Raw genomic sequence first — 26067 nt, 5'->3', positions numbered from 1 at the left:
GCCCCCTCCCATTCCTTTCTTCTCCGCCACACTTGCTACCCTTATCAGTGTTGATGCCGGTGGAACAACTATCTTTGTTTCAGCAGGAAGTGCAGACTATTTTGTCCAAAGGAGCCATACAGATAGTTCTGCCCTCTGAAATAGGTACTGGGTATTACTTCTGCTACTTCCCTGTGCTGCAGAAGGACAGACACCCTTATCCTGTTTTGGATTTCTACCCTATCAATGCTGGCCTACAGAAGGACAAATTTAAGAAGCGCACACTAGCCCAGGTCTTGTCTTTCCTAGAACCTGGAGACTGGATGGTAGCAATGGGCCTGCAGGATGCATATGCCACATTCCTGTTATTCAGGCCCACAGGCATTACCTGCAGTTCACAATGGACTAGGATCATTTCCAGTTTGTGATACTCCTTTATTGCCTTCTCAGTGCCTCTTAGGTGTTCATGAAATTGATGGCAGTGGTCACAGTGCACCTTTGGAGGTGTGGTGAATTTTACTTTCCGTACCTAAGTGACTGTCTGTTGAAGGTGTGCTTGCCCCATGATGTTGTGGACCACATCCAGATAACAGTGAACCTCCTAACATCATTGGAGTTCACTATTGATATGCCAAAATCACACCTAACTCCCTTGCACACGCTCCTGTTCACCAAAGCTATCCTGACCCGTGCACTTTCATGCATCCCCCACTTCCGGAGCAGAGAGACCAAGATATTCATGCTATAGTCCTGCTGTTTCAGCCACCGTGCTAAATAGCAGTAAAAATGGTGCTGAGGTTGCGGCCACTTTTGACCTCCTGCATCCTGCTTGTCCAACACACCTGATGGCACATGTGGGCTCTGCAGTAGGATCTTAAGTCCTAGTGGGCAAGGACTAGGGGAACCTGTTGGATTACATCCAGGTTTGAGAAGGAGACCGCAAAAGATTTCCTGTTGTGGCTTCCAGACAGCAAATGGACCAGTTACAGACCCCTCTCTTTACCTCCACCCAAAGCTGATGGTGCTCACAGATGCATTCCAACTGTGCTTGGGAGGCAATCTGGGAGAGGTGGAGATCAGAGGACTCTGGTCTCCTGCGGGCACCTGCCTCCTTGTCAGTTTGTTGGAGTTGCCGGCAATCCACTTGGCATTGAAGGCCTGTCTACCATTTATCAAGGGGGGTAAGAACAGGTACTCGTAGACAACACCACAGCCATGTGGTACTGCAACAAGCAGGGCAAAGTGATGTCTTGATTCCTACACCAGGAGGCTCTGCGCCTCTGGAAGTGTCTGACTCAAAATGGCATTTCTGTGGTCGTGAACTACCTGGCAGTATCTCTAAATACCAGGGTGTACACACTCAGTCACCCATGCCTAGTATATTACAAATGGTAGTTACACCCAAAGGTGGCACAGGGCATTTTCCAGCAGTGGGGACAAAACTAGTTTGATCTTTCCATCACCACTGGAAACATGCAATGTCGGTGTTTTTCTGCGCTTGAGTTCCCAAGAAGGTGCTCTCTGAGACGCATTCCATCTAGACTTGAGTTTGGGACTCCTATATGCCTTTCTGCCTCTACATCTCCTAGCTTACTGTGTGAACAATTTGATTTAAGTTTTTACTCTCTCTGTAATAAATAATTAAATAAATAAGGGAAAAAAGAGGGAAAAATGTGATTACCCAAGAGCACAGTTTGTGAGGCCAGAGTTATTAAAAGGCATGCCTTCTGGTACCATCTTAATTATTGCACAGCAGATATGGTGTGAGTGGTTCCAATGGGGGAGATTCAGGGCCACTTAAGAAATGGCACCATGTTTGTGTAACCTGCCCATACCTTTAACACACATCCCACAATCAGTATATTTTGGTAAAGCCAGGGTTAAATGTCAAGTCTCCTAGTGCCGTGGCTAAAACTTACACAAAAAACCAACCTGCACAGCTAGACATAGTACAGTGGGAACACTGTATTACATCTAGCTGTGGAGGTTGAGTTTTTGTGTCCGTCCACCTCAGTGAATTCCACACCATGTTGAAGGGTCTTTGTCAAGGATTTTTTTATAGCACTCTACTGTAACTGAAACGATCTTAAGCACTCCTAATGGTTACAATTAAGAGTCTATAGGCATAAGGAGAATGTGAGGCCTAAGATTTGGTTTCATTCCAATTCAGTAATCAAGTAACAGAGAAGGTTTACTCCTGAGAGGGATAGCAGCTGAGATACAATATAACAATATTGTCAAATTTCAGTTTTTTTCTAGAGATAATGAGGTTTGTTTAAAGGACATTATGGAATGAAACTTTCAAATATGCTCACTACATCCAGTCCATTCCATGTACATTCTTCCCTTCCCTGACCCCTACTCTGCTGGCATCAATGCGACTTTCAGACTATGCTTTTTGATTTCTGGGAAAATTTTTGTGAGTACCCACATATTAAAAACTAGCCCCTTTGTAGCGATGTGTGTAGTGAAGTGGTTAGATCCCTAGTGCCTGTGATTAGGTTATCTGGTGATAACGTCTATTGGCAGATTTGAAAGTAGTGCATACATTTTGACTCCCCCTGTTGGAACACCTTCTTGCAAGCCCAAAGAGCTTTATCTCACCTTTGTGGAACAAGTCCCTAAGCATTCAACACCCCCTTGTGCCATTTGTAAAACTGATCTAGGTCCTCCGGTAGATTCTGGGTTTAGGAAAGGCAAATTAAAAGTTGATGTAAGTCCCAAGTTTCTAATGTTGGGTGGGTATTAAATACATAACTTGCTTGAGGTTTAACTGTTCTCTGGAATCACGCCACACACAATTGGCACAACCCAGCAGGACCGCTTCCATGTGTATCCATTGCTTCCCTGTCTCCCAGAGGGACTGTTCTACTCATATACAAAGTTAGACCTTTTGATGATATTGGGAAATGTTGGACAAGGCAAGTTCCCCCTAATCTCCTTTCTGCATATAGCAAGAAGTTAGAAAATCTCGCCTTTCTACCTGTCCATCTGAAAAAGTTAATTGCCATTTGAAGGGCAGCCATATCTATTTTTGGTATCACTACAGGGAGTACCTAGAGTAGGTACAATAGCCTGGGCTTCTCCCATTTCTCTCTAGGTCTCCATATCTGTTCCTGCGTCTTTTGGGACGCAGGTGGTTGGGAGGTTCCCACTAACTGCGAGGTCTCTAGCTCTTCTTCCGCAGTGTGGATTGTATATGACTTAAAGTCAGTCTGAAAACACAGTGCAAAAGGAAATGTCTATCTATAACAAATCTGTTTTTTCAACTTTCCAACAAGATGAGAATCAGTGTGCGTGGTTTGTTAAGATCCTGAAATAAGGACACAAAGCTATTTTTGAAGTTGAAATCAAACTTCCCTTCCTTTTCTGATGAACTTTTCCTTAATTTAGAATGAACCCAGCTTTGGCAAAATGTTGTGAGGTCAAGACCCTGCTCCTTCTTTTGGTGCCCCTACTGTGTGCATCCACACATTGCCCAATTTGGATTTTCTCATAGGATGGCTCTGAACAAATCCACTTAGTAGTTTTCAGTATTTTGGCCTTTCACTGCCTCTCTTATATTGCGGATCCAAATGTTCTCCCTGTATGATTTATCTTTCTATTCCAGACATTCAGGTAAAATTCACAATTTATTTTTTCTGGGAGCACATTTCCATCTCTGGTAGAGTGGCATGAAATTATGAAGGCTGTTTTATATTCCTTATTCATTTTATAGAGGGAAATGACCACATTAATTGTCCATGATGTTAGGAAGTCATTAAAATGGGTGCGTTCTTGTTTTGCAAAAAGTTGCTTTTGCTTTCCTGAAATGCCAGTTTTCTTTTTTTTTTTTTAGCACTTGTAGAATTAGAGTTTAACACTAATGGGATCCAAGATGAATTACCTGAGAATTAAAGATCATCAAGCTTAGCTCTCAATTGCATATCTATAATTTGATGTAACCCTTGTTGTTGTGTTGCAGTTAGTGTAGACACAGTACCTTTTACTCCTAATTATACAACATTAGGAAGAAAAGAATAACTGGAAATATATTATCCTGGGTATGTGATCTATTATCACAAGGAAAATTGTTTAAACTAATAGGATGCGTGTGGAGAATATCTATTCCTTTAATTTAGATTTGCTCCTAGAATTGCCAAACCAGTTGCGTAATACTAGAAGATATAAAACTGGGCCCTTGAAATGTTAAATAACTCATTACTTTTGTGCTTTGACTACAGTTTCCTTTTTGTTACCCTATACATACCTTCTCTTGCTCAGCCTGAGATTGGTTTCGATTTCCACTTTTTTTTTCTTTTTTGTTTGAATTCATCTTCCATTTTGTATTGTTCTCCTCTACTTGAGTGCTAGTAACAATTGAGGAGGTACAATTCACTTCATTGATTGTGCCCAAATCAGATATCATTATATTAACATCCCATCAAATTAATATCACATTTGTTCCTATTGCCCATTTGTTGACTGTTACACACATAAGGAAATATTGAGTTACTGTCATTCTTAATATTAACACAAGTTAGCATTAATATGAAATCATTCAGATAGAGTCTGCCTTTGAAGCTCCCAACATGTCCTATCCTCTGGACTTTTTCTTACTGACAGGAGAGAATAGTGTGCTTGAACCCTGAGCCACTGATTCAGCCGGCTTCCTATAGTGGAGGATAAATGGCTTCAGGAATTACCCAGCAGTCTTCATGAGATGTGAATGATGTGACAGGTGATGCAGCAATGTGGGGATTCCTGTGCAGGGCTATTGTTGACTACCGTGTGAGCCGCAGTCAGGTCTGTGTCCCTCAGTACTGTTAAGTGAGCTTAGTATCCGTGTTTGTTGACTCTGGGGAATGCCAGTGCTTGAGCACAGATAAGCAAGCTTGGTACCCATGTTTGTGACCTCTGGGGAATATCAGTGCCTGGGTTTTGCCTGTAGGACTGAACAGCTGTGGCAGAAGAAGCAGTCCCAGCATTGAAGCAAAGCAGCCAATCTCATCCTGGACAACAATTCCTCCATGACAATCTGTTTGATTGCCTGAACTCTGTAAAGGGAAGGGAGGACTTTTTTCCATATATATAGGGCACCTCTAGGAAGCAACATAGTGCAGACTTAGAGCAGTTGGATAAACAGGGGCCTTAGTTTATACAGGGTGAATCACTTATAATTTAAACGTTGCAGAATCTGCAAGGATCTACACACCAACAGAAAAAACTATGACGTCAATGTGTTATAGATGATGAAAGATCAAATCATGGAGACTGAAAGAGAAGTGGGATACATCAACCACAGAATCACTGAGGAGGAGAAAAAATTGAGATGCTCAGAAGGGAGGTCCCCATGTTGCCAAAATATTAATTGAATATGCCATTCCTACAATAATTTGAAACTACGGTGGCACTACTCCAGAATGAAATGAAAGTTGCAAAGTTCAGAATTGTGGGGCTGCCCAAATGGGCTAATAGTCCTGGTGGGAACGGGGAGTCTAGAGTTAACATGCCCAGGGCCTCTTGGTTACTAACCATTGCAGAAAGCGCTCTCTAGCAGCCTTCTTACTGGTGGAGCTTGCTGCTGACATGCAGATGGAGCAGATAAAAAAAGCTGCAGTGAAGAAGAGGAAGCTGATGGTGGATAGATCCAGAGTGTATGTCTTTACAGATATTAGTCATGTGATATTGGTTAGGAGACCAGCATTCCAACAGATCAAAAAGCACTGTTGACATTGGACTGTGAGGGTTCCGTGGGGTTTCCAGAAAAGCTGACGGTTTGCAATGGTCATAAGACGTTTGTGTTCTCCAGTTCCAGTGCTGCCAGGTTCTATGTGGCTTCTAAGAGAAGCTGCAATAGACATACAGATGGCGGTGGAGCAACCTGGATAGCCAAGAGACAAGCACTGCTTTTGAACCTGAAGAATGGTCATAATACTGTGCTCAACATTAAGTCACAGTCTACCTGCTTGACTTTGCCTTTCATTATTTGTCGTTACCATTGAGTTTATGGAGAAATGACTATGAAGGTTACGTGATGAAACGTTGTGTATTGTGATTATCTCTCTGTCCTTACCCCCACCCATTTTCACTTGTCATAGAGGGTATATTTGAGATAAAGAGTGATCTTAGTGAAGTTGAATGGAAGTGACATACTTTACATGTTCTATTTTTGTATTCTCTTTGACAAGCGGGTGAATTATATCAAAGTATTGTTTAAAGTGAGAAGTCTGAGCTTTATGGGATTAAGAAATTGCCACTTGTGATCTCGCGTTCTGAGAGCATTTCAATAAAAAGATTTAAACATAAAGTTACATATTCGGCAGCAACTTCTATTGCAGCTGTTTGCCTTATTTTAAGTTCAAAACCTTATAGTTGTTTTAATTCAGTAATGGTGCAAAATTGAAGTGAGTATAGTATAGAACTGCCAACTACTCCATTAATATTTTTACCATTGCAACTGAGGTCTGACTAAAAAGCATCATAGAAGATGTAGGGGATCTCCAGTTTCTGGTAGTGAAATATACTGTTGTTGAAGAGAGGGAGGCTCATATGCAGGCACATAAATCATCAATAGCAGATTTAAGTCAAATGCTGAATCAATGAACTGTACATTTTCTCCAATCCAGGTCTGTTCCTCTTGATTTCTTTCCCACAGTAGCAGATCGCTCAATTAGTTCCTGTATCTCTAAAGGACTCATCACATCCCCTAAGCAGTTTATTTTTTGTTTACAAAGAAGAGGAAGATATAGTTAGTGGATTTACAGCCACAACATTTGCACCCTCATCTTTCGCCTCTGAAATAGCTTTTTGCTTTACTTCTGATAGAGAGCCGTGCCCTTGTCTGGTGGAAGAAGAGTTGTCAGTTATGATTTTCAATATTTGAACCCACAAATTGAAGTTGTGCAGGGTTCTCATCAGTTAAATGTTTGAACTTAGAGGCAAATAATAAGTTGTATGTTACCACTGTATGCATTAACGTTTGAGTATTTAGATTAGAGGCCAAGATATATTGAAACAAACAAAATAAAGGCATACAATCATAATTCCAGCCCCAAATTTCCCTCCAAGTTGGCATGTCGGCAACATGCTTACAGCTATTGTGTAGTAAGGTTATATCAACCAGTGCCTGAGGTTAAAGATGTCACAAAACAGATAGCACTCTTGAATATCATAAGTATAATGGTATGTGGAAATGGCAAGCCATGCAATGATATCTTATAGTAGAACTATGTTTAAATTGAACAACATCAGCAGTAACACCCTACGGTACCCGAAGGGTTACGTATGGTGGATTCAGTGGATGAGATGCTTCTAGACACATTGATGCCACTTGAGCACAAATGAGGTGAAATAGTCCAAGAATCTTCCTCCTGCGCCCATTTGTTTTTTACAGTAGCCAGGAAGATTTTGTGGCCGTTTTAGTATACCTCCAAAAATTCTAAAGGAAAACAAAGGCAGAAATGTCTGTCATGCCGTGTGAGAAGGATCTTTATGTTAATGGTGCAGGCAAGGCAAAAGCAAATAGGACTAGTAAGAACTCAATAACTCACGCTTAGTGACAGTCCCCTATAAAATGGTCCACAGACACCTCTTCCTGCAAAGGTAGTCATATACTTGTATCTAGGTCTGAATAACTGATATTGGCCCAGTTTTCAAAACTTTAGTTGGAAAAAGAGAAGCATTGACATCCTCTTTCCAATTTGAACATACCAAATTAAACAACGTGTTCATAATACATGGAATTTATGTTCATAGAATTTGCAGTAAACCTTCATCTGTCTGGCTGCTTCTGAGTTTGTGAATCACCAAAGTAAATGTGCTGTCTCAACAATTTGTGATTTTGGTATCAGTGGAGATGACAGGAATGTGGCTATTAATAGCCCAGCAGGTGCAGTAGCAACAGAGCTCAGGGGCTTTCCGGGACCCACTGCCCACCACTTATGGTTGTATTTCACTATCCAAGGTGGGGGGGAAAGGTCCCATAACACATTTTCGATGCCACTGGGTGATAAGTGCAAAAAGAACAGATGATGGACGGAATGCAGAGCAAATCAAACATTCACCCCTAGTCACACAGATCTGGATTTAATCCATCGTTTTTGTGCTCACCACGCCACCCCAGGTTGGACCCAGCCATATGCAAATCAGTCTTGACCCTGTTCCTCATGGGAACAGTCCAGCCCGAAATGCCAAGCCAGGTCCTCCCTGGACCAGAAACAAGCATCCTAGGACCGGTTTCAGGGTATCACCCTTCATCAGCTAGGTTAGCTTGAATCCAGTGGCGCAGTGAGCACAGGACCCACGTCTGGGCATACCCTTCCCACTTGGGGCGACAAATGCAAAAAGAACAGATGATGGACGGAATACAGAGCAAATCATACATTCACCCCCAGTCACACAGATCTGAGTGATAAGTGGTATGCTTGGTCTAGAGGTCAGAGTCTTCTAAGCAATAATTTTGTCTTAAGTTACTTACTTTATTAACATGATTTTATTAACTTTTCAAAGATACTAGTTTGAAATTCCATCTACCTCTCTACTTCCCCACTTCACTGCTAGTGATCAACATCCTGATAGACCCATGATAAGGCTTGGGGATCTGATGATAGATGCTGATGAGGTTCACAGAAAATGGATTGAAGTATGTGAGGGAATGGTCCTTTTCAAATACGATGGACCTTTATTCCAAATGGCCATGTGTGCAATGGTGAGAACCTTAGAATGGATTTTCTTCTAAAAACTGCAGCCCATCAGGGTGAGCAAATGCTGGTGAAATGTGATGCTTTGGCTTCAAATGGCAGATGTCTTTTGGTGACATGTTTTAAAATAATTAGCAGAGTCAGAGTAGAATTCAGAAGACCACATCAGAAAAAATAGTGGCTCCAATAGGGATGAACAGTGTGAACAGTGTCTATATCTTACACTTGGTCAGTTCCACACACAAAAATTCATCCCACTCTTGCCTCCTCCAATGGTCCCTATTGCTCCAAGTCCCATCATTTTGTTATATCTTCCCCCAAATTAATCCTCCCTTCAATTCCTCTCTTAAAATAAACAGTATACCACAGCAAAGATACCCCCCTTCCGGACATACTCTCCTCATGTAGTGTATGTGAGGACCTATAATCAATCCGTTTTTCCTGATCTGAGGGTTTTTCCTGATCTCTTCCTTTCCTCTTTCTTCTCTCCTGAACTGAACGGCACACTTCAAGATATCAGCTTTTTGAGGCCAACTCTATATACAGGCAGCTTAGCATGATGCACAGATCGTCCTATGTTTGGCTTACCTCCTTACTGAGAAACCTGAAGAGCAGCCAGTATGTAAAAGGAGCAACAGTGACTTTTTTCTTAAAGTGCAGAAGACATATGCCACAAACATTCTTCGTGTAGATTTGGTTTGTTATAAATTGGCTTAGAGGAATAGCAGCCTTACACTGAGGCATGCAGACATCATATTATGGAGCCAAGCCTGAAACAGTGATACCACTGTGATTGATTCCATTGTATTGAGGCTGAAATCCACACCTTCTGCTACTTAGAAAGGGCTTCCAAGACAGAAGTGCACCGGTACTTTCTGATTACATTACAGCTAGTGATGTGTCTAGTTACTTTATATCTTGGGGTTTGAAGACCAGAAATGATAATAAAAAAACTATAGTTATCGGAGAGAGGCAAAATGAATAATGATATGCTAAGATAGATATGTTTTTTAACTCAACATATTCCAGTATTTCCACATTGACTAACATTTGTTGAGAACTGTAGTGTAAAGGAACTTAGGAGGAACTGAACAGGAGAGGACCTTTATCCCCTTTTGGTGCACTGATCTCTAGGAAGTCAATGCAACATAGTACTTTCTGAAGCAAGTGTTGACGCTGTATCTCAGGATTCTACCTTGGACATCTGAAATACACATTGTAAACCATAAGTGGAGCAATGCATGGACTTCATCACATCACAACTTGTAATGTCCAGTCACCATCATACATTCCTTGCCATTTCAGCATCCACTGTGGAGATCCCTAAGGCAAGTCCTGTCCAACCCTTTCAGCATTCTGGTCTGAGAATGGCTTGACCCAACACTCGCATCAAAGAGGCTTTGCAGGATATGATTGTCACAGATAAAGATCTCATCTTTGCTACAGACCCAGTTATAGTTAACTGGTAAGATAACATCCAGATCCCTTTAAACCTTCTTCTGCAAATCTAGAATATGTGGCCAACCTAAACGATACTAAAAACTGGACTAGCGATATTAAGAACAGAAAGAGAGGTGGCCTGGAAACATGTCTACCAACCAGACTTCCCTACCCTTCAGGTCACCAACATGTAAATACAGCAACTTCTCACTTCAAGTGACTCACTAACTGTGGTCATGGATGAAATTGCACCTTTCAAAGAGAGAAGATTAAAGAAGACAAGTACACATTTATCGTGTTTGAAGGATCTTAAGGAAGAGAGGAAATACAGCCTGCACTGATTTTTATGGCAGCAAAATCCCTGTAAGGATAATCACCACCCCCTTCATGCTTCAGTTCAATGCTGCAAAACATGTCTTTGAATAAAAAGCCCAGTTCCTATGATCCCAGATGAAGTGAGCAAAAAATAAGCAGAGAAAGCTTTTTAAAATTATCAAATTTGCATCCAAGCCCAGTGATACGAGTGAACTCTTAGAACTAGGATAGAAATATAAGGAATTTGCACATTTCTGCAATTCTAAAATAAAAAACATTGAAGCTTACCATTAACTCTAGCACAACGAAGGCAATAAAATTCACAAAATCCTGGTCCTACCTTAGGGATATTTTCCAAACTGAACTTTTAAACACCATCTCTAAGGTCAAACCCTTTAGCTCCTTTCTAGATTTTCTACCGGCCAATCTAGCAAAAGAAATGTATAGTGCTGTAATATCTCACTGGGTGAACATTATAAACCTCTCCCTACAGAAAGGCATTTTCAAAGACTGTTTAAAATAGGACAGATCTCCTTTCTGTTAAAAATAAAAAACCAGATGACCTCATCAATTGCCATACAGTATAAGAACTCACGTTCTTGGCAAAAATCCCAGAATGCTGATTCAACTCACAAATTAATCTAAAAAGATTAATCTTCTTAATCATGCTTTTGAGAAGGTCAGATCACTGAGACAGACGTACTACAAAAAAATTGATGAGACATTTAGAATAAAGGACAAAAGAGACTTGCTTAACTAACTTGACCTCTCAGTGGCTTTCGATAAGGCAAATCATGATCTCCTTATCCACAGCTTTAAAGACCACACGGAGCTGGAAGTGAAAGTTGTAGAGTGGTTTAGGCCATACCTGGTGGACTGCTCACAGTTGATTTAACATACCCAGTGAAAGTCTCCCAAGGAGTCCCCTAAAGCTCCGTCCTAGCTCCTATGTTGTTTAAAATGTACCTGAAACCACTGAGTGATCATTTTAGGAACCCCAAATTTACCTAAGAGTTGCCTTGCAGGCAGATGTTACCTGACTGGATGTAACTATTAACAAAATAACATGCCTGGATGATAACTCACCAGCTCAAGCTAAATCCACACAAGACAAATTTCTCCTTCTCTCAACTGACACATCTCTGACTCAAGTCAAGGAATGGTTGACTTCGGCTAAACCTCCTAGGCTGCTTAGCTACAATCTCTAAAAATGCAGAATCCTTTGGTTTCACTTTGCATGGGAAACTAAGCTGCATTAACCACGTCAAAGTGGCAGCAAAATTGGCAAACTACCAACTGAAATCCATTTGAATTATCAAACCCTTCCTACCCATCCCAAACCTGAAAACTGTGATGCAGGTCAATGCTTCATTGAGATTGGATTATGGGAGGCCATCCGTGCTGGAATCTCCAAATCACACATGGCTACATAAAAAGCCTCAGTACATGCCGCTACTTGTTAGGCTTGGGGGCTAACAGTTATGACTACATCACCCTGATTTTGTCTTCCCTAAACTAGCTGCCCAACGAAGGGAGATCCATGTTTAAAGTTGCATGCTTAGCCCACAAAATCATTTACTCTGATCAATCACGTTACTCTACCAATAAACTTTGGCAGTTTGCACTAGCTGAGAAATACAAATGGTCTACTACTCAAAATACCTGCCTTCAGAAGAAAAACAAATCGTTCCCTCTCAACAAGTTCATACCTAACCACTCATTAATTCTGACAGGTCAGAGGGTGTGCAGTCGCATGCCTGCAAGCTGACCTCTCCGTGCACTAGCCTGGAGCCACAGGCTTGAAAGACTGCAAAAGAAGTTGCATGCTAATGATGCCAGTTACTCCAAGGCCCCAAAAAGTAGTTGAAGGTCTGTCTTCCTCTGTTCCAGTAAACCTACCTCATGACTGGTTTGTACATAGTTGGTTTTGTTTAATAATGTCTTCATAGTATCTAGGATTTTGCAGAATGCTCATCCCATTGGAATGATACCGCTTGAGATTTCATGCGATTTCATACTTTCAGATGCTGTTGGGTCTAGAACTGGATATAGAAAAAACATTAAATAAATAAATAGTAGTGTCTGCTCAAATTTTAGAATGTCTCTTGGGTCTTATGCCCAGAGCCTGCTATGATCATGGTTGTCTCTCAAGACATCCAGCAAAACGCAGGCACCCTTTTTCCAGACTTTCCACTCCCTTTTATATTTATAGCACAATTATATTTTTAAGTACTCTGTGCAGCAGTGATCAAAAAGTAGAACATGTTCTTTTTAGTTCTGGTTAGAAGATAGTGACCTAGCTGTTTCTCTTTTTATGCAGGCAAGCATGTCTGTTCCAGTGAACTTGTTCCTCTCTGAATTCACAAGTCCTCATATGTCCAGGCCCAACTCAGCTATGATGGAAGCAGTGAAGTGCATCCGGGCAGAGGGATTGCAGACTGCAGTTTTGAGCAACAACTTTTACCTACACAGTGGAGAGAGCTTCTTACCTTTGGACCAACACCAGTTTGATGTGGTAAGTTTGAACACATTTAGATAAAAGTTATACCTTATTCTGATGGATACTTCTACCTGCAGATTCCTCACCTGTTGTTCCAGAAACTTTACGTAGGAGGCGTTGGCTCCAGTTCGACACCAGAAACTACAACTTGGTGACATCACTGGAGACATAAAGAGCCCACACTGACTCACTGATGTCAGTTCCCTTTTTCCCCACCCTAATGAAGTTTCAGAGATTTTGCTAAAAAATATTTAAACCAGTGTAGCGTTCAGGGAATATCATATTACAGCAATTCAGGATTTAAGCCAAGTTGAGTCTGCAGTTGGCAGATGCCTGGGTTCCAGGCACCATTTGAGGTTGTGTGAGTAGTGTGGTCCCAGGCACCCCAAAGCCATAAACAAGCACAAATCCAAACTTTTTATGTCCCCTGCCAGAGATGATTATGGGGCCAATGTCGTTAACACTGCAAATCAAGGTCTCACTTCTGGTCTTACTCCCTGCCTTTCTGTAAGTCCTCCAAGGAAAAACAGAGAAAACCTAAGAAGAAGAGGAAACATAGAGGGGATCCACCATGACACGTTGACTTTTCTTATCGCACCACTCCACCGCTAGCGGAGTCATCCTTGTGGATTTAGGGTCTGATTTACCGTTTGGCAGATGGGGTTACTCCATCACAAACGTGATGGATATCCCGTCTGCCATATTACAGTTCTCTTATATCCTATGGACGTCATAATATGAAAGACGGGATATCTGTCATGTCTGTGAAGGAATAATCTGTCTGCCAAACCCTAAATCAGGCCCTTACTTGATATCCATCTGCCATAGGGACCGATACCAATTGCAGAGCCCTTGCTGATCCCTTCATGGCAATGCTGTTTATGGAACTGACACAAGATTATCTGGAGTTTCTAGCACTAAGGGCTACTCTAACCCTTATCCTTCATGCTATGATGGAGATGTTCCAACGTGCTTCGGTCCTCAGTGGTGCACCTCTTAATCCTGGCCCCTAAACATACCTCTGTAAAAAAAATTGTCTAGAGATTTCATTTTTGACTTGTGGTTTTGGATCATCAGAGAAAAAATTTATCTTGGGTAGACATTGCTGAGCCGGACGACATTTTAAAAAATTGCAGATGTGCTGCAATGATGATGTAATATTTCAGGAACCATGAAAACTATGTACTTTATTTTGGTGTCAAAACTTATTTTTGGGGGGTCAAGTAGTCTGATAGAGAAAGAAAATAACTCCTCAGACAAACCCTTCTGCCATTTTCCAAAATGGTGGCTGTAATGAAGGAAGAAGAGACACCTATAGAAATGAAACAAACAATGATGGTGTTTAGTCCTTTTATGTATACAGCAAACATTGTTTATGATCTGAATATGAAAAAAATAATGTTTATCACTCCTGTTATGATACATTTTCATAGTTCACTTTATTTGTTTCAGCACTCGCTTGTGGTACATTTGCAGAATATTGAACATTTGAAAAGAGCATATCGACAGGGACATCTTTTTTGAGCACAGGGTTTGCAAGTACATGTATGTGTACGTTCTGTGGGTAGAGGCTTTAGAAATTTCATAGGTTTTAGCACCCCATCAATATCTTCCAAAACATATTCACATGGATCTTTCTCTAAATATGCATGATCCAAAGCATTTACACATCTGATCAAGTAGAACGCTCTTTAATGTGTCCACGCACAGAATGACGGCGCTGGAAGGTTACTTAGCGTACTGATTTCTTGAACTCATTGTACTGAAAATCATCAAATGTGTGATAGTCAGAACTCGTTTACAACACACACACACACAGGGTATTTTTCTAGGTCTTTAAAGTTGCATTCTTCTTCTTTCTCAGCGACCTCTTTTAGAAACTTCACAGGTTCAGCAGTTAAAGCTCGAAGCTTTGTTCCAATTTTGCTCGTAGTGTCATCACCCATAAGAATATGTGCCATGATTAGAACACTGGGCATCTCTGAGTCAAGTTTCTTGTACAGAATACGAAACTGGATTAAATGTCTTTTCTTGACTGTTCCATAAGTATCGATAACTCTGATAATCCTTTTCTTGATATATGAACATTGCAACAATTCTAAGTAGCACAGTAATAACATCGGTGTCATTTGACAGTAAAATAACTCAATTGAAACCATTTCGAACAGCCCACTCAACATGTGGCAGAACGCGCAGGTCAGCTTCCTCCAAAGTTTGTGAACAATATGGCCCATACCTTTTGAATATCTCTCTGCAGGCACCAACTCCTCATTGGGAATCATTCCACTTGCAATAATTGGAAATTCAGTGTTCACTGAAGCATCTGCAATGTTTTGGGGAGTTAACAGTTCCAAGTTCATCTTGTTCGATGTTGATGACTGGAATTTATCAAGTTGCACAGGTACATGTGTCGAATTTTTGATGCAGGCAAGGTCAATTGTTACACTCGTAGACATTCGTCTGATTCTCCCACATTGTTTGACAGATAGTTCAAGATAATTGTCAAAGGCAATGTGCAGTTCTTGCAAGGTGCACACTGACTGTGATATTTGTAGAACAGTCTGAACAACCGCTCAGAAGTTTTGCATGGATGAAATCTTGACCATTTGCAATTGTGACACAGTTTTCAATGAAGGCATCTTTTCAAATTGAAATTCTTCAGGTGAAAGTTTTTTTCGAGCCCTAGTACGGTTTCAGCACCTCCATCAAATAATGCATTTGTTGGAAGAAGATCATGCGACAGAATGCCCGTGATAAATTCACCCTTTTCTTTTGCGACATCCATCTCTCTATGTGCTTGCACAAGCAGTTTTTTGTAACCTGTTTTGTAATGGTTGGTTGGATGAAAATCGTACTATGGCAATTAATGTGTGGAAGTTTAGCTTTTGTGATTATGTCAAACAGCTTTTTCTCTTTCATTACAAATCTCTTCTGCTTCAGTTCTGCATATAGTTTTGATGTGGTTTTATTTTGCAAATTTTACGCTAAACACACAAAGCGCCTTTTAGTGCCCCTTTTAAGATCAACTAATTTGCGTCAGTGCTGTAGCGCGTATGTTAGACTTCAGGTTTTATCTTCTACTGAAATGTGTGGAATTTTAGCAGATTTTTTATGTTCTGTATTAACTGTAAGAAAGTTCATGGGGGTATTGGTGTAATTTTAATCAGTCTATTTAAATACTTGTGATTGGGAAATCCGATGATATGTTTTTTATCTTTGATATTTATTTTTATTATTTAATTCTATTTATTGTGCTGTTATATATAAATGTTTTTTTTGATACTTTTATGACTTGCTGAAAATCAAATAAAGTTTGTACTACTACTAGTTTCGACTCATGTTCCAGGACATCTAGTAGACATGTCCTTATATCTTTATCCACATATTGTTTGGTCACAAAGTTGTGTAGACGCACAGGCTCAGTCATTTCAAAGGGGTTTCCTTGCTGGTGCATGTAATGAAGAAGGCTGTCAACTTGTTTATGAAAACGTTCTCCTCTCATTCCCACAAGTACGTGATGAACAGTTGCACAATGGTCCATTAATTTTGAATTTGTCATCTCTCTGAAAGCATTGCAAATAGAAAGGGCTTTATGGTAAACTAGCTGCCATTGAGCAACATATTCACTTTTACATGTCTGACCAACAATTCTCTTGGTGCTTTTCTGTGATCTGGGTTGTCTGTTCCATTTTCACATATAGAGCCGCAACATTGAACCTTCCCTCTCTGTCTTTCACCACAAAATGTCTTTGGGTGAATTTTCTGTAGAGGTGTGGTTGTTCCCCCTCTAGCTTCTTCACTCTTTCTAAATACCAGGACCCAATCTCACAGTGGTTTGTGCGATTCAAAATGAAGTGTACCTTGTGCCTTGTTCACTGTTGAGATAAGATATGCAAAACCTAATTTGTCATTCTTGTTCCAGAAAGCATTCCAACACAATGTTCCTATAGCTTCAGATATAATGAGCATACCTTGTAACGAACGAACATAACAAGTTCCACTGAATACTGACTGGACAGTATTTCTTCCAAAGATTTCAGCCTCAATAAGTGCATTGTCTATGCCACATCCACTGAGATAACTTCCTGCACACTGCAATCCAACGTTTATCATGTGGAAAACACCCATCATTGGATGAAGATCATCAAATTCTACAGTATTGCTCATAACAATGTCAGCTACAATACAGAAAACACCATCATTGAAACAAATTGGCAGGATAGGCTGGTCTTTAAGCTAAGCACACACATTTTGGAAATTGTTTTGAGCTATGTATACTGTTGCATAGTTTGTGACTGGAGATGGTATTACTGGTAAAAAAACAACCTTCTTCAGTGGGATGGTATTCTGGGAGATCAGAGCATGAATTCCAGCCCACAGAGGAACTGGCTTTTCTTCATCTTTCTGCCCGCACCTAATAAGCTATATAATAAATTCAGTTAAATCAGCTTTGTGGACCACAGCATCAGGTAGAAGAAGATCCATGTCCTCAGCCACTTTGAAGCTTTCTGGTAGACTAGGACATGTTGATGGCTTGTAGTGATTTTGCACACATTGTCAAGGCAGTTGGGTTGTAAGTTTGCAGCTTTGTTTGTTTATGCCTACAACTGGCACAGCTTGTTTTACCAGCTCCTACTTCATTGCTACAGTCTTGAAAAAACTTGGCAGTATCATGTGTGCTGGATGTTCCAGACAAAGAAGAGCTGTCTTCAACATTATCAAGAGCAGCAATTGTAAATCATTTCCTGATAAAGTGACTTGGAAGTGATGTGCTGTCGGATTCAAAAGATTTTACAGCATGAGCTGCTAGCAAGTTCCTGCTCTGTACCATGTCATTATAACTTGTTGATACACCAGTCCTACTCATTGAAGTAATTAGCTCTCTACTTTTGCACTAGTCATAGATTGCATGGGCAGTCATCATGTGTAGCAAAGTTTTCTTTTTGCAATGGTGTAACTCATAAAACATGATTTTGAAAAGAGAGTACATTTCCACAGCATAAGCCTGTCGGTTCATGGGATTGTCTCTCACTTCTTCACTTACATCTTCAAAGCCATCATCAATATTGTCAGCTTCTGTTCCAAATTCAATAAATTTAGTTTGTAACAGTTTTGCTTTGCTGATATTAAACAATGATGTAAGAAATGTTAAGACAACATCAGGCATTCTTGTTGACTGCCATGTTTTGTAAAGCTCTGGAGCATCACAAACTTTGTCATTAAGTCAAAAATCTAAATCTTTCAATACGTTTCTTAAAGTGGCTCCTGCTGAGTTTACTTCATCCTGTGATCTTATTTTGGCAGCAAGGACTTCAGTAGTCAAATCAGCTGAGAACACCATAAGTATCTCAGTGTTTTTGTTAGAATGACAAAAACGAATTCTGTTATTGTACATTCGCACCAGGCTATTATTTCTCTTATCTCACCTAGTGTGAACCTGTAGCCAGCACTCAAGAGCAGCTTTAAAATTTAATTTGCTTTTTCAAAGAGTGCAAACTTAACTGAAGGCTGAAGGTTAAGTTGCTGCTGCGAGCTCGTTGTACATTTATATAATCGAATGTATGCACACTTGCATTTTGGGTGGGCATACAAATGTGCTGCAGACACATTCACCTCGTACTTTAGATCAGCTACTCGGCTGAAAACTTCATCTTGGAAGAAACTAGCTGCGGATAAAAGCATGTTTGTCCTTTGAGACTCACATACTCTATACCTTATTCTCTGGTCAATCCCTTTTGCCCTTGTTCTGGCTAAAACACAGATAACACATTGAAGATCCTCTGCTTTCTTATCGTTTGTTGGAGGTGGACAAGGGGAAGCCATCGATCTTCTAAGGGGATGACCATTGGGTTTGATTGTCATCACTTGCTCAGAAGATTTGTATTGTTGTGATTCACTGGTTTCTGATGTTTTTGACAGTTTTCTCCCCAGGCTTTTTTCCATTGTTTACAATGTGTAGAACTTGTTGCTACAATGATAAAATATTTGATCCTCTTCACCCATCAGTTTCCGTCTTTAGTGAACTACGTCTTGCTGTATTTCTGCAGCATCTTGAACTCCCTTCTGTCCAGCCGGAGTTGATTATAGCTTTTCTTCCAGATTAGTTTGGCATATGACACATTTTTCTTTAGTGAAGGAGTCTTCAGATTTTGTAGTTAGCAACACTCTGTCAGGTGGTAAAGATCCTCTGCTACCACCTGCTGCACTCATGTTTACAAATTTGAATTAACGGAAAACCTGAAACAAAAACAATATTAAAATAACTTACCAATATGATGGCTGAAACACATCATTTTAGAGCCGCCATTTTGGAAAATTGTGGGAGGGTTGTTCCAAGGAGCTATTTTCTGTCTCTATAGGACTACTTGATCCCCAAATCTATGTTTCAACACCAAATGACGTATGTAGATTTCATGGTTCCTAGCATATTGCATCGTCACTGCAACACATCCGCCATTTTTAAAAATGTTGTCCAGAAAAAATCGGCCTAGATTAGTAATGTCTACTCAAGCTAAATTACTTCTCTAATTTTTGCAAAAACACAAATCTACAATGAAAATCTCTGGACAACATTTTTTCACGGAGGTATATCAAGGGGCCAGGACTATCTGCACCCATGGGACCTTACAGTGGCTTTGTTAAAGGTTCCGCTGTTTGTTTCCCCCTAATTTCATGCATTACCCGTATTCCAGAGGCAAAACGTCAGGTGCCAACTGTAATTACTGGTGCCGGTACCTCCAATAGACCCTCTAGCAGCACTGATGCCGACCCTAGCACCACCGTCACCAGTATCTTACACAGAAAAGCCTGCACCAAATTTTGCAGAGATACTCTTGAGGTCTGGGGGAGAGGTTCAGAGGTTTGTTGAGAAGGAAACATATAGAGGGGAATAGAGGAACACATCAATAGACCAGCTTAACTGGCAAAAGAGGCAGAACATTTTTGGTACTATCCGTTATCCTTAACAGATGCCATATGTTTTTTAAAATGGTAATGGTAATAGCAGGTAATCGGTCAAGTTGCTACCACTCCCTGATTCTGATTCTGTGTATTATTTAGCTCTACAGAACACTAGTGATCATGGCACTTTGCCTGATATAGACATTGATCTCCCTTCAGGGCCGCTATCTATGGAAGTGGCCTTTTTTTCATGTCATTCTTGCGAAGACAGCTGATGAATTGCGTCTGCCTCTGCTACCCATGAAACCCTGGTGAAAAAATCATGGAACTGGTGAAATATACATGGGAAAAGCCCACATTGACTTCTGCACTAAACCGCATGGTAGCAAGAAGATACAGACCGACACTGAGTGACCACCATTCCTGTGTGCCCTTCCCCTGAAAGTCTGCGGGTGCAGGTATCATCCTACAAGAAACAAAACCCAGCAGCTTTTCTTGTACACTTGCTTGACATTGCGTAAAATATATTTTAGGTGATGAGGAAAAGATATTCTCAGCAGGCGACCTGGCTGTTCGTTCTCTCAATGCAGTCTATCTCCTGGGGAGTTATACTCATGCTGTGTGGAAAAAGGCATCTTTTTTGGTCCCAGTCTTAGACTACCCTAAGGAACCTTTTTTGTAACGTTGTCATTGATAGAGCAAAGATATGTTTAGATATGTCATCAGGGCTGAACGAGACACCCCAGGCTTCGAGGCTAGGGCAATGGACTTCTCAATAGCCTTGTGTAGATATGCTTGGCATAGGTCAATAGGCTTTTCAGGTGATGAAAAAGTGGCCTTGATGGCTATGCCCTTCGATGGCACCCTTCTCTTCAGGTACCAGGCTGCTGTTGCTCTGGCAAGGTTCAAAGCAGGGTAATTGTTGGAGCTGATATCCTTGACATGGGTTATCCCCAGCTTTTTGTCTTTCATCTTTCTGCTAACTTTGTTTTTGCTGGTTTTAGGACCCTGTGCCTTTTACCACTGCTAACCAGTGCTAAAGTGCTTGTGCTGTGTCCTTTAGAAATGGTAAAATTGGCTTACACCCAATTGGTACATTTAATTTACTTGTAAGTCCCTAGTAAATTGGTACTACATGTACTAGGGCCTGTACATTAAACGCTACCAGTGAGCCTGCAGCACTAATTGTGCCACCTCTTAAGTAGCCTTTTAAACATGTCTCCGGCCTACCATTACTGCCTATGTGTGCAGTTTTAAACTGCTATTTTGACCTGGCCAAACAGCCATATTGCCAGGCCTAAACCTTCCTTTTAAATTTGTGCAAGTCACCCCTAAGCTAGGCCCTATGCGGCCAAGAGGGTAGGGTACAGTTTATTTAAAAAGTTGGACATGTACTTTTAAGTTTTACATGTCCTGGTAGTAAAAAATCTCTTAGATTTGTTTTTCACTACTGCAAGGCCTACCTCTCCCATAGGATAACATTGGGTTAATGTATTACTTTCAATAAGTGGAAACTTTCAATTGGAAGCAAGTAGGAATTTGGACCTTGGTGTCTAAAGAATTGTAATTTAAAATCCCGTTTGATGGTAAATTTGGATGGTAAGTCGCAATTCTAAAAATGACACTTTTAGAAAGTTGAAATTTTCTTGTCCCAACCATTTGGTGCCTACAGCCTATATCCGAGTCACATAACTAGCTGTAGCTGTCAGATGCTGTTTTAGTATTGCTACCAGACAATGAGACAAAGGGGGAGTAGGTGTTGGCAGGATGTTCCATCGCTGACTTGATGGGGGGGGTGGAGACCTGTCACTTACCACACTTGCCCACTGCAAAGCCTCTGCCTGAACGTACTCACAAAGGCTTTGACACTAGTCTTTTGTTCCCCCAGACAAGCTAGGGCCAGGACAGAGAGGCAGGGGATGGACATCTCCAGAACCTCTACTTCAAAGCTATCACCAGGTATAAACATGACCCAATTAGGCCAAACAATTCAGTACGCCTTTCGACTTTTGGACTACTCAGTAGGACTGCTTTGCTGCTCTACTGCAAGAAAGACTGCTTCCTCTCTGCCCTGCTGCCTGAGAGAAAAGGACTGGGCTGTGTCTTGAATCCAGGACCACCAGAGTGACTCTAAGGGCTAGGTGGCTGGCTTGATCAGAGCCTTGGGGAAAGAAAAGGCTCCAACTTCCTTGAACCCAGCACCTGTGCTCTGTCTGCTGTGAGTCCTACCCCACAAGTGATGCCACCACAGTCCTGGTCAATTGGAAGTGGGCCTATACCTTCTCTGCCAGCCCAGCTGTCGTCCTTTGGGGAGAACCGATGCAGTGCATCGTATCTCCTAGCAGCTCCAAATCACAACTGCTGCTGAGCTATGCATCCCTTACACAGGACATCACATTGCAGCCCACATCTCTTTGGACCCGATGCTGCAGGACTCCGCATTGCAAGTCCTCGGTCGTCTGCATCCTCGAGGATGGCACAGGACTTCGCATTACAGCTGCTCAGAACCACAGCTGCGCAACGCATCCTGGATACACGACTTTGCATCGCAAGCCCCCAATCAACGCCATCCTCGATGACGCAGGACCTCGCATCACAGCCCTGCAGCTTCTTCAGAAAGTCTGCTGTGTGATGCATCTTTGATGCAGGACTTCACAACTCTTCTCAATCAGAATTTAAGGTACTTTGTTTAGCAGGCCTAACTTGGTCCCTGTATTCGTCCTGCACTCCATCGCGGTTGGCTTGAACATGTGACTTTGTCCCGGTCTGGAGCAAACAGATAACCACAGTTGGCACTTTGTGTTTTTAGGCACTATTTTGACTTAAATCTTTACCGTTGCGTAGCTCTGGTTCTACTGAGTGCATTTTTAGTCTCAATTTTTTACATTTTAACCTATTTTTCTAAATTGGTGGTGGATTTTTCTTGTGTTGTGTTTTAACTTTACTGTGGTTTGAAGTGCTGCATAAATACTTTACACATTTCCTCGACGTTAAGCCTGACTGCTTTGATGCCAAGCTACCACAGGGTTGAGCACTGGTAAATGTGTAGGTTGCTTGTGTCTCACCCTGATATGGATTGTGGTTGTTGCCTGGCCAGGCCTGGTTTCACCCCTCCCTCCAACAAGTAACCCAAATTCTTAAGTTGGGGATCAGCAGTGATGATTTGGACTTGGGTTTGTGCAGTCCCATACAGTGATTTTGTGTTACACTGAAAATTCCAGATAAAAAATGTAAGACCAGTTTGAGTTTTGAATTTCTCTTTGTCTGGCTTTTTTGCTTTTTCCAAATTCCCTCTCATTCTGCTTGACTGTTATGCCTGAAACTATATCTGCAAGGATGGCGTTTGAGCTGGCCAACATGGAGGCCTATACTGTGGCACAGCTCAAGAGGTTCTGCCAGGAGAACATCCACCCAAGAGCAACACTAGGGAAATGGGGCTTCAAAAGGTGTTGAGGGCCTCAGCGGAAGTCCACCAATCTTTGGTTACAGTCACAGAAGTGGATGATGAGATGGAAAGACAAGGAGAAGACATTCCTGAGATGCAGCCTCCAGCTAAGGGTGGTGACTTGCCTCTTGAGTTAGAACTTGAGTTAGAACTCCCTCCCAGAGAGTATGGCTTTTCTAGGCCTGTCCCCAGAGGAGGTGGTGGACAAAAAGGCCGAAAGGGAGTTTAGGCAGCAGATGGCCTAGTTAAAAATGGAAGAAAAGAAACTGGCTATGGACGAAAAGAAATTGGCCAGAGAAGAAAGAATTACATTGGAGTGGTTGGCCTACGAGAGGAGCCTAAAAGAGCTGAACTTGAAGGCCAGTCAGGCAGGGTCTAACAGTGATGGTGGCAGCATATCTACAGTACCTTCTAGTGACAAGAGGGTCCACATTTCTAAAGGTCTGATGCCTGACTTTGCTGTGGGTGACAGCACTGACTAATGGTTGGAAGCTTATGTGTTAGCTTTGCAGATGCATAGGATCCCTGAAGAGGATTGGGGGGATAACCTGTGGAAGTGTCCTTACTTGTCCTAGAGAAGGGTTATAGGATGAGATATCCCCCCATGATGGAAACCCTTGAAATATGATCTCACCCCAAAAAGTATAGGCAAAAGTTTAGGGACAGCCAGAAGCTGGCCCACCAGTCCTGATTGGATTGTGTTGATTCTTTTTGCAAGGCACTGAATAACAGGGTGAAGGGCAGTGATACAGAGGATTACCAGTGGCTATACAACTGATTGCTAGAGAGCACATGTTCAGTCTTTGTTTTGCAGATCTGTGCCAACACCCGATTCATAGTAAGTACACTGGTCCCAGGGAGCTTGCTGTAGAGGTGGACCACTGGCTCAGCATAGTTTATAAGAAGGTTCCCGGGAGTGAACCCAAAAACGGTGGTTCAGGTTCCCCAGCAGAGTGAGGGGGAAGTTAAAAGTGACCCAGACAAGTCCCAGAGTAATGCCGGGAAAAAGGGTTCCCATGCACTTTCTGAGAAACAGGGAGGAGGTTCTGGTGGGCAGTGGCCCAGGGCACCCCATTTTCAACTCTGCTGCGTTGATTGTTCTCAGTTAGACATACATAGAAGGACTCTGTCTGTCCTAAGAAACTACCCTCTGGTGGGTCTTCTACAGGGGTGGCCAGTGTGGCCTTAGGGGTAAATAATCCCCAGGGGCAGGCCATAGACCATGCCCTCATTTCCTTTAGCTGAGAGGTAGACTCGGAGAGAGAGCTTGTGATCCCTGAGGGTGGGAGTAGTCACTTTCACCAGTTTGAAGCAAATTGAATCCCTTTCATTGCTCTGAGGGCACTAGGGCTGGCCAGATGAAGGTAGTGAAAAGGCTAGTTTCTGCAGGGAAGTACACCGGCCAGGTGTGTAGATCTACTGGGGTCCAGTGGGTGGATGTTTTCCGCCCCATGGCTCTGGTGTCCCTGGAGTGGGGTGGTGAGGTGACTCAGAGTAGGGCCATTGTCAGTCCCCAAAGCATGTCCACGGAATGTGCTCTAGGGAATGAGTTGCCCCCGGAGTCAGGAGAACTGGGAGGGGTGCTCACTCATGGTGCCACTACAGTTCAGTTTTTTGGGAGTACCACTTCCAAAGGGAGAATACAGAGGCCTAGATATAGGGGCAGGTGGTGGAAACGGTCCACACTGGGAGGACCAGTGGATCAATCAGGGCTTGCGAGCTCTGAGAACAGAGCACCCCAAGGCTGACCCTGGAGAGGCCTGTTCTGACCTGGGGGTGCTCCTTGTACTGTTGCAGAGACCGATGACTGGAGAATTGCACCCAGCAGACACCTGCATGATACAGACAGTTTGGCACCTTTGAGGTGCTTTGAGGTTGGTGCTTCACCCCGGATGTCCTGGCTCACCAGGCACCTGTCGCCTTAGGCTACAGACCCTGGGATGAGTGGCCAGTCTGAGGCTACCAGTCATAGACTTGTAGGAAGGAGAGTGGATAACCACAATTTCTCCTTGTCGCCAATCTGTACTGTTGGTTCATCCAATGAAACAGGAGCCAGAAGAGCTTGCTAGAAGTTTTATTTCACAAGGTATATGGCCTACAAGGCAGAGTAAAGATAACACACACACTTTCACCAGCTACCCAGAACTGAATGCCAGCAACAGGCAACTAATGTAACATTCCAAATTCCAGAATCACATTTTACACCAAGCATTGCAACAAAAATGAACCTACAAACTCCATACAACAAGCAGGAACTAACATTATTGAGCGGGGACACCTGAACTCCTTCAATCTGGCACCAGAAGTGGTTGACCTAATACTGTCAAGTTGTTGCCACTTCACCAAGACGATCTACTCTATAAGGTTGAATAGATGTGCCAATTGGTGTATGGAGTGCAATGTGGATCTGTTTGTCTGCAGTCCCTTGTTTTGCACTCTTGCTGGCCCAGCAGTGCTGTGCAGTGGCCACCATCAAGGGCTACATTGCAGTGTTGTTGGCTTTTCTGTGCCATTCAGACCAGCAGTCCCTGTTCAAATTCCCAATTATGGTGAGTTTTTTGAAGCCACTGACAAACTTATTATGCCTACTTCATTTGTTATGCCCCAAAGAGATTTGAACCTTGTTTTGTTTGACTTGGAGTCCCTCCACAGTTGTCAGTTATGGTTGTTGACTTTCTAACCTGTTTTTCTTGTAGGCACAGTGTCCTTCTGCCCTAAACCTACTTCTTCTCAGACACCTTTGTCCTCAGAACTAAAGCTTCTTTCCTTCCCAAGAAAGTCATCCCTTTCCATTTCGGTCAATCCAT

At 42.0% G+C, this 26067-nt stretch overlaps 1 protein-coding gene across 3 annotated transcripts in view; it reads left to right on the top strand.

The window, feature by feature from the left end:
- The window catches only part of ACAD10 (acyl-CoA dehydrogenase family member 10), a 363878-nt gene that overhangs the window by 74818 nt on the left and 262993 nt on the right, over positions 1-26067 (top strand). For all 3 annotated transcript variants that reach the window (XM_069214832.1, XM_069214834.1, XM_069214833.1), the window contains one exon: positions 12736-12930. In XM_069214832.1, the coding sequence (XP_069070933.1) occupies positions 12736-12930 (195 nt within the window). The remainder of the gene's footprint in view (positions 1-12735; positions 12931-26067) is intronic.

Source organism: Pleurodeles waltl, chromosome 11, assembly GCF_031143425.1.
Source record: "Pleurodeles waltl isolate 20211129_DDA chromosome 11, aPleWal1.hap1.20221129, whole genome shotgun sequence".
NCBI lineage: Eukaryota > Metazoa > Chordata > Amphibia > Caudata > Salamandridae > Pleurodeles > Pleurodeles waltl.
Note: the sequence above shows the minus strand (reverse complement) of the source record. Positions and strands in the feature narration are given on the sequence as shown.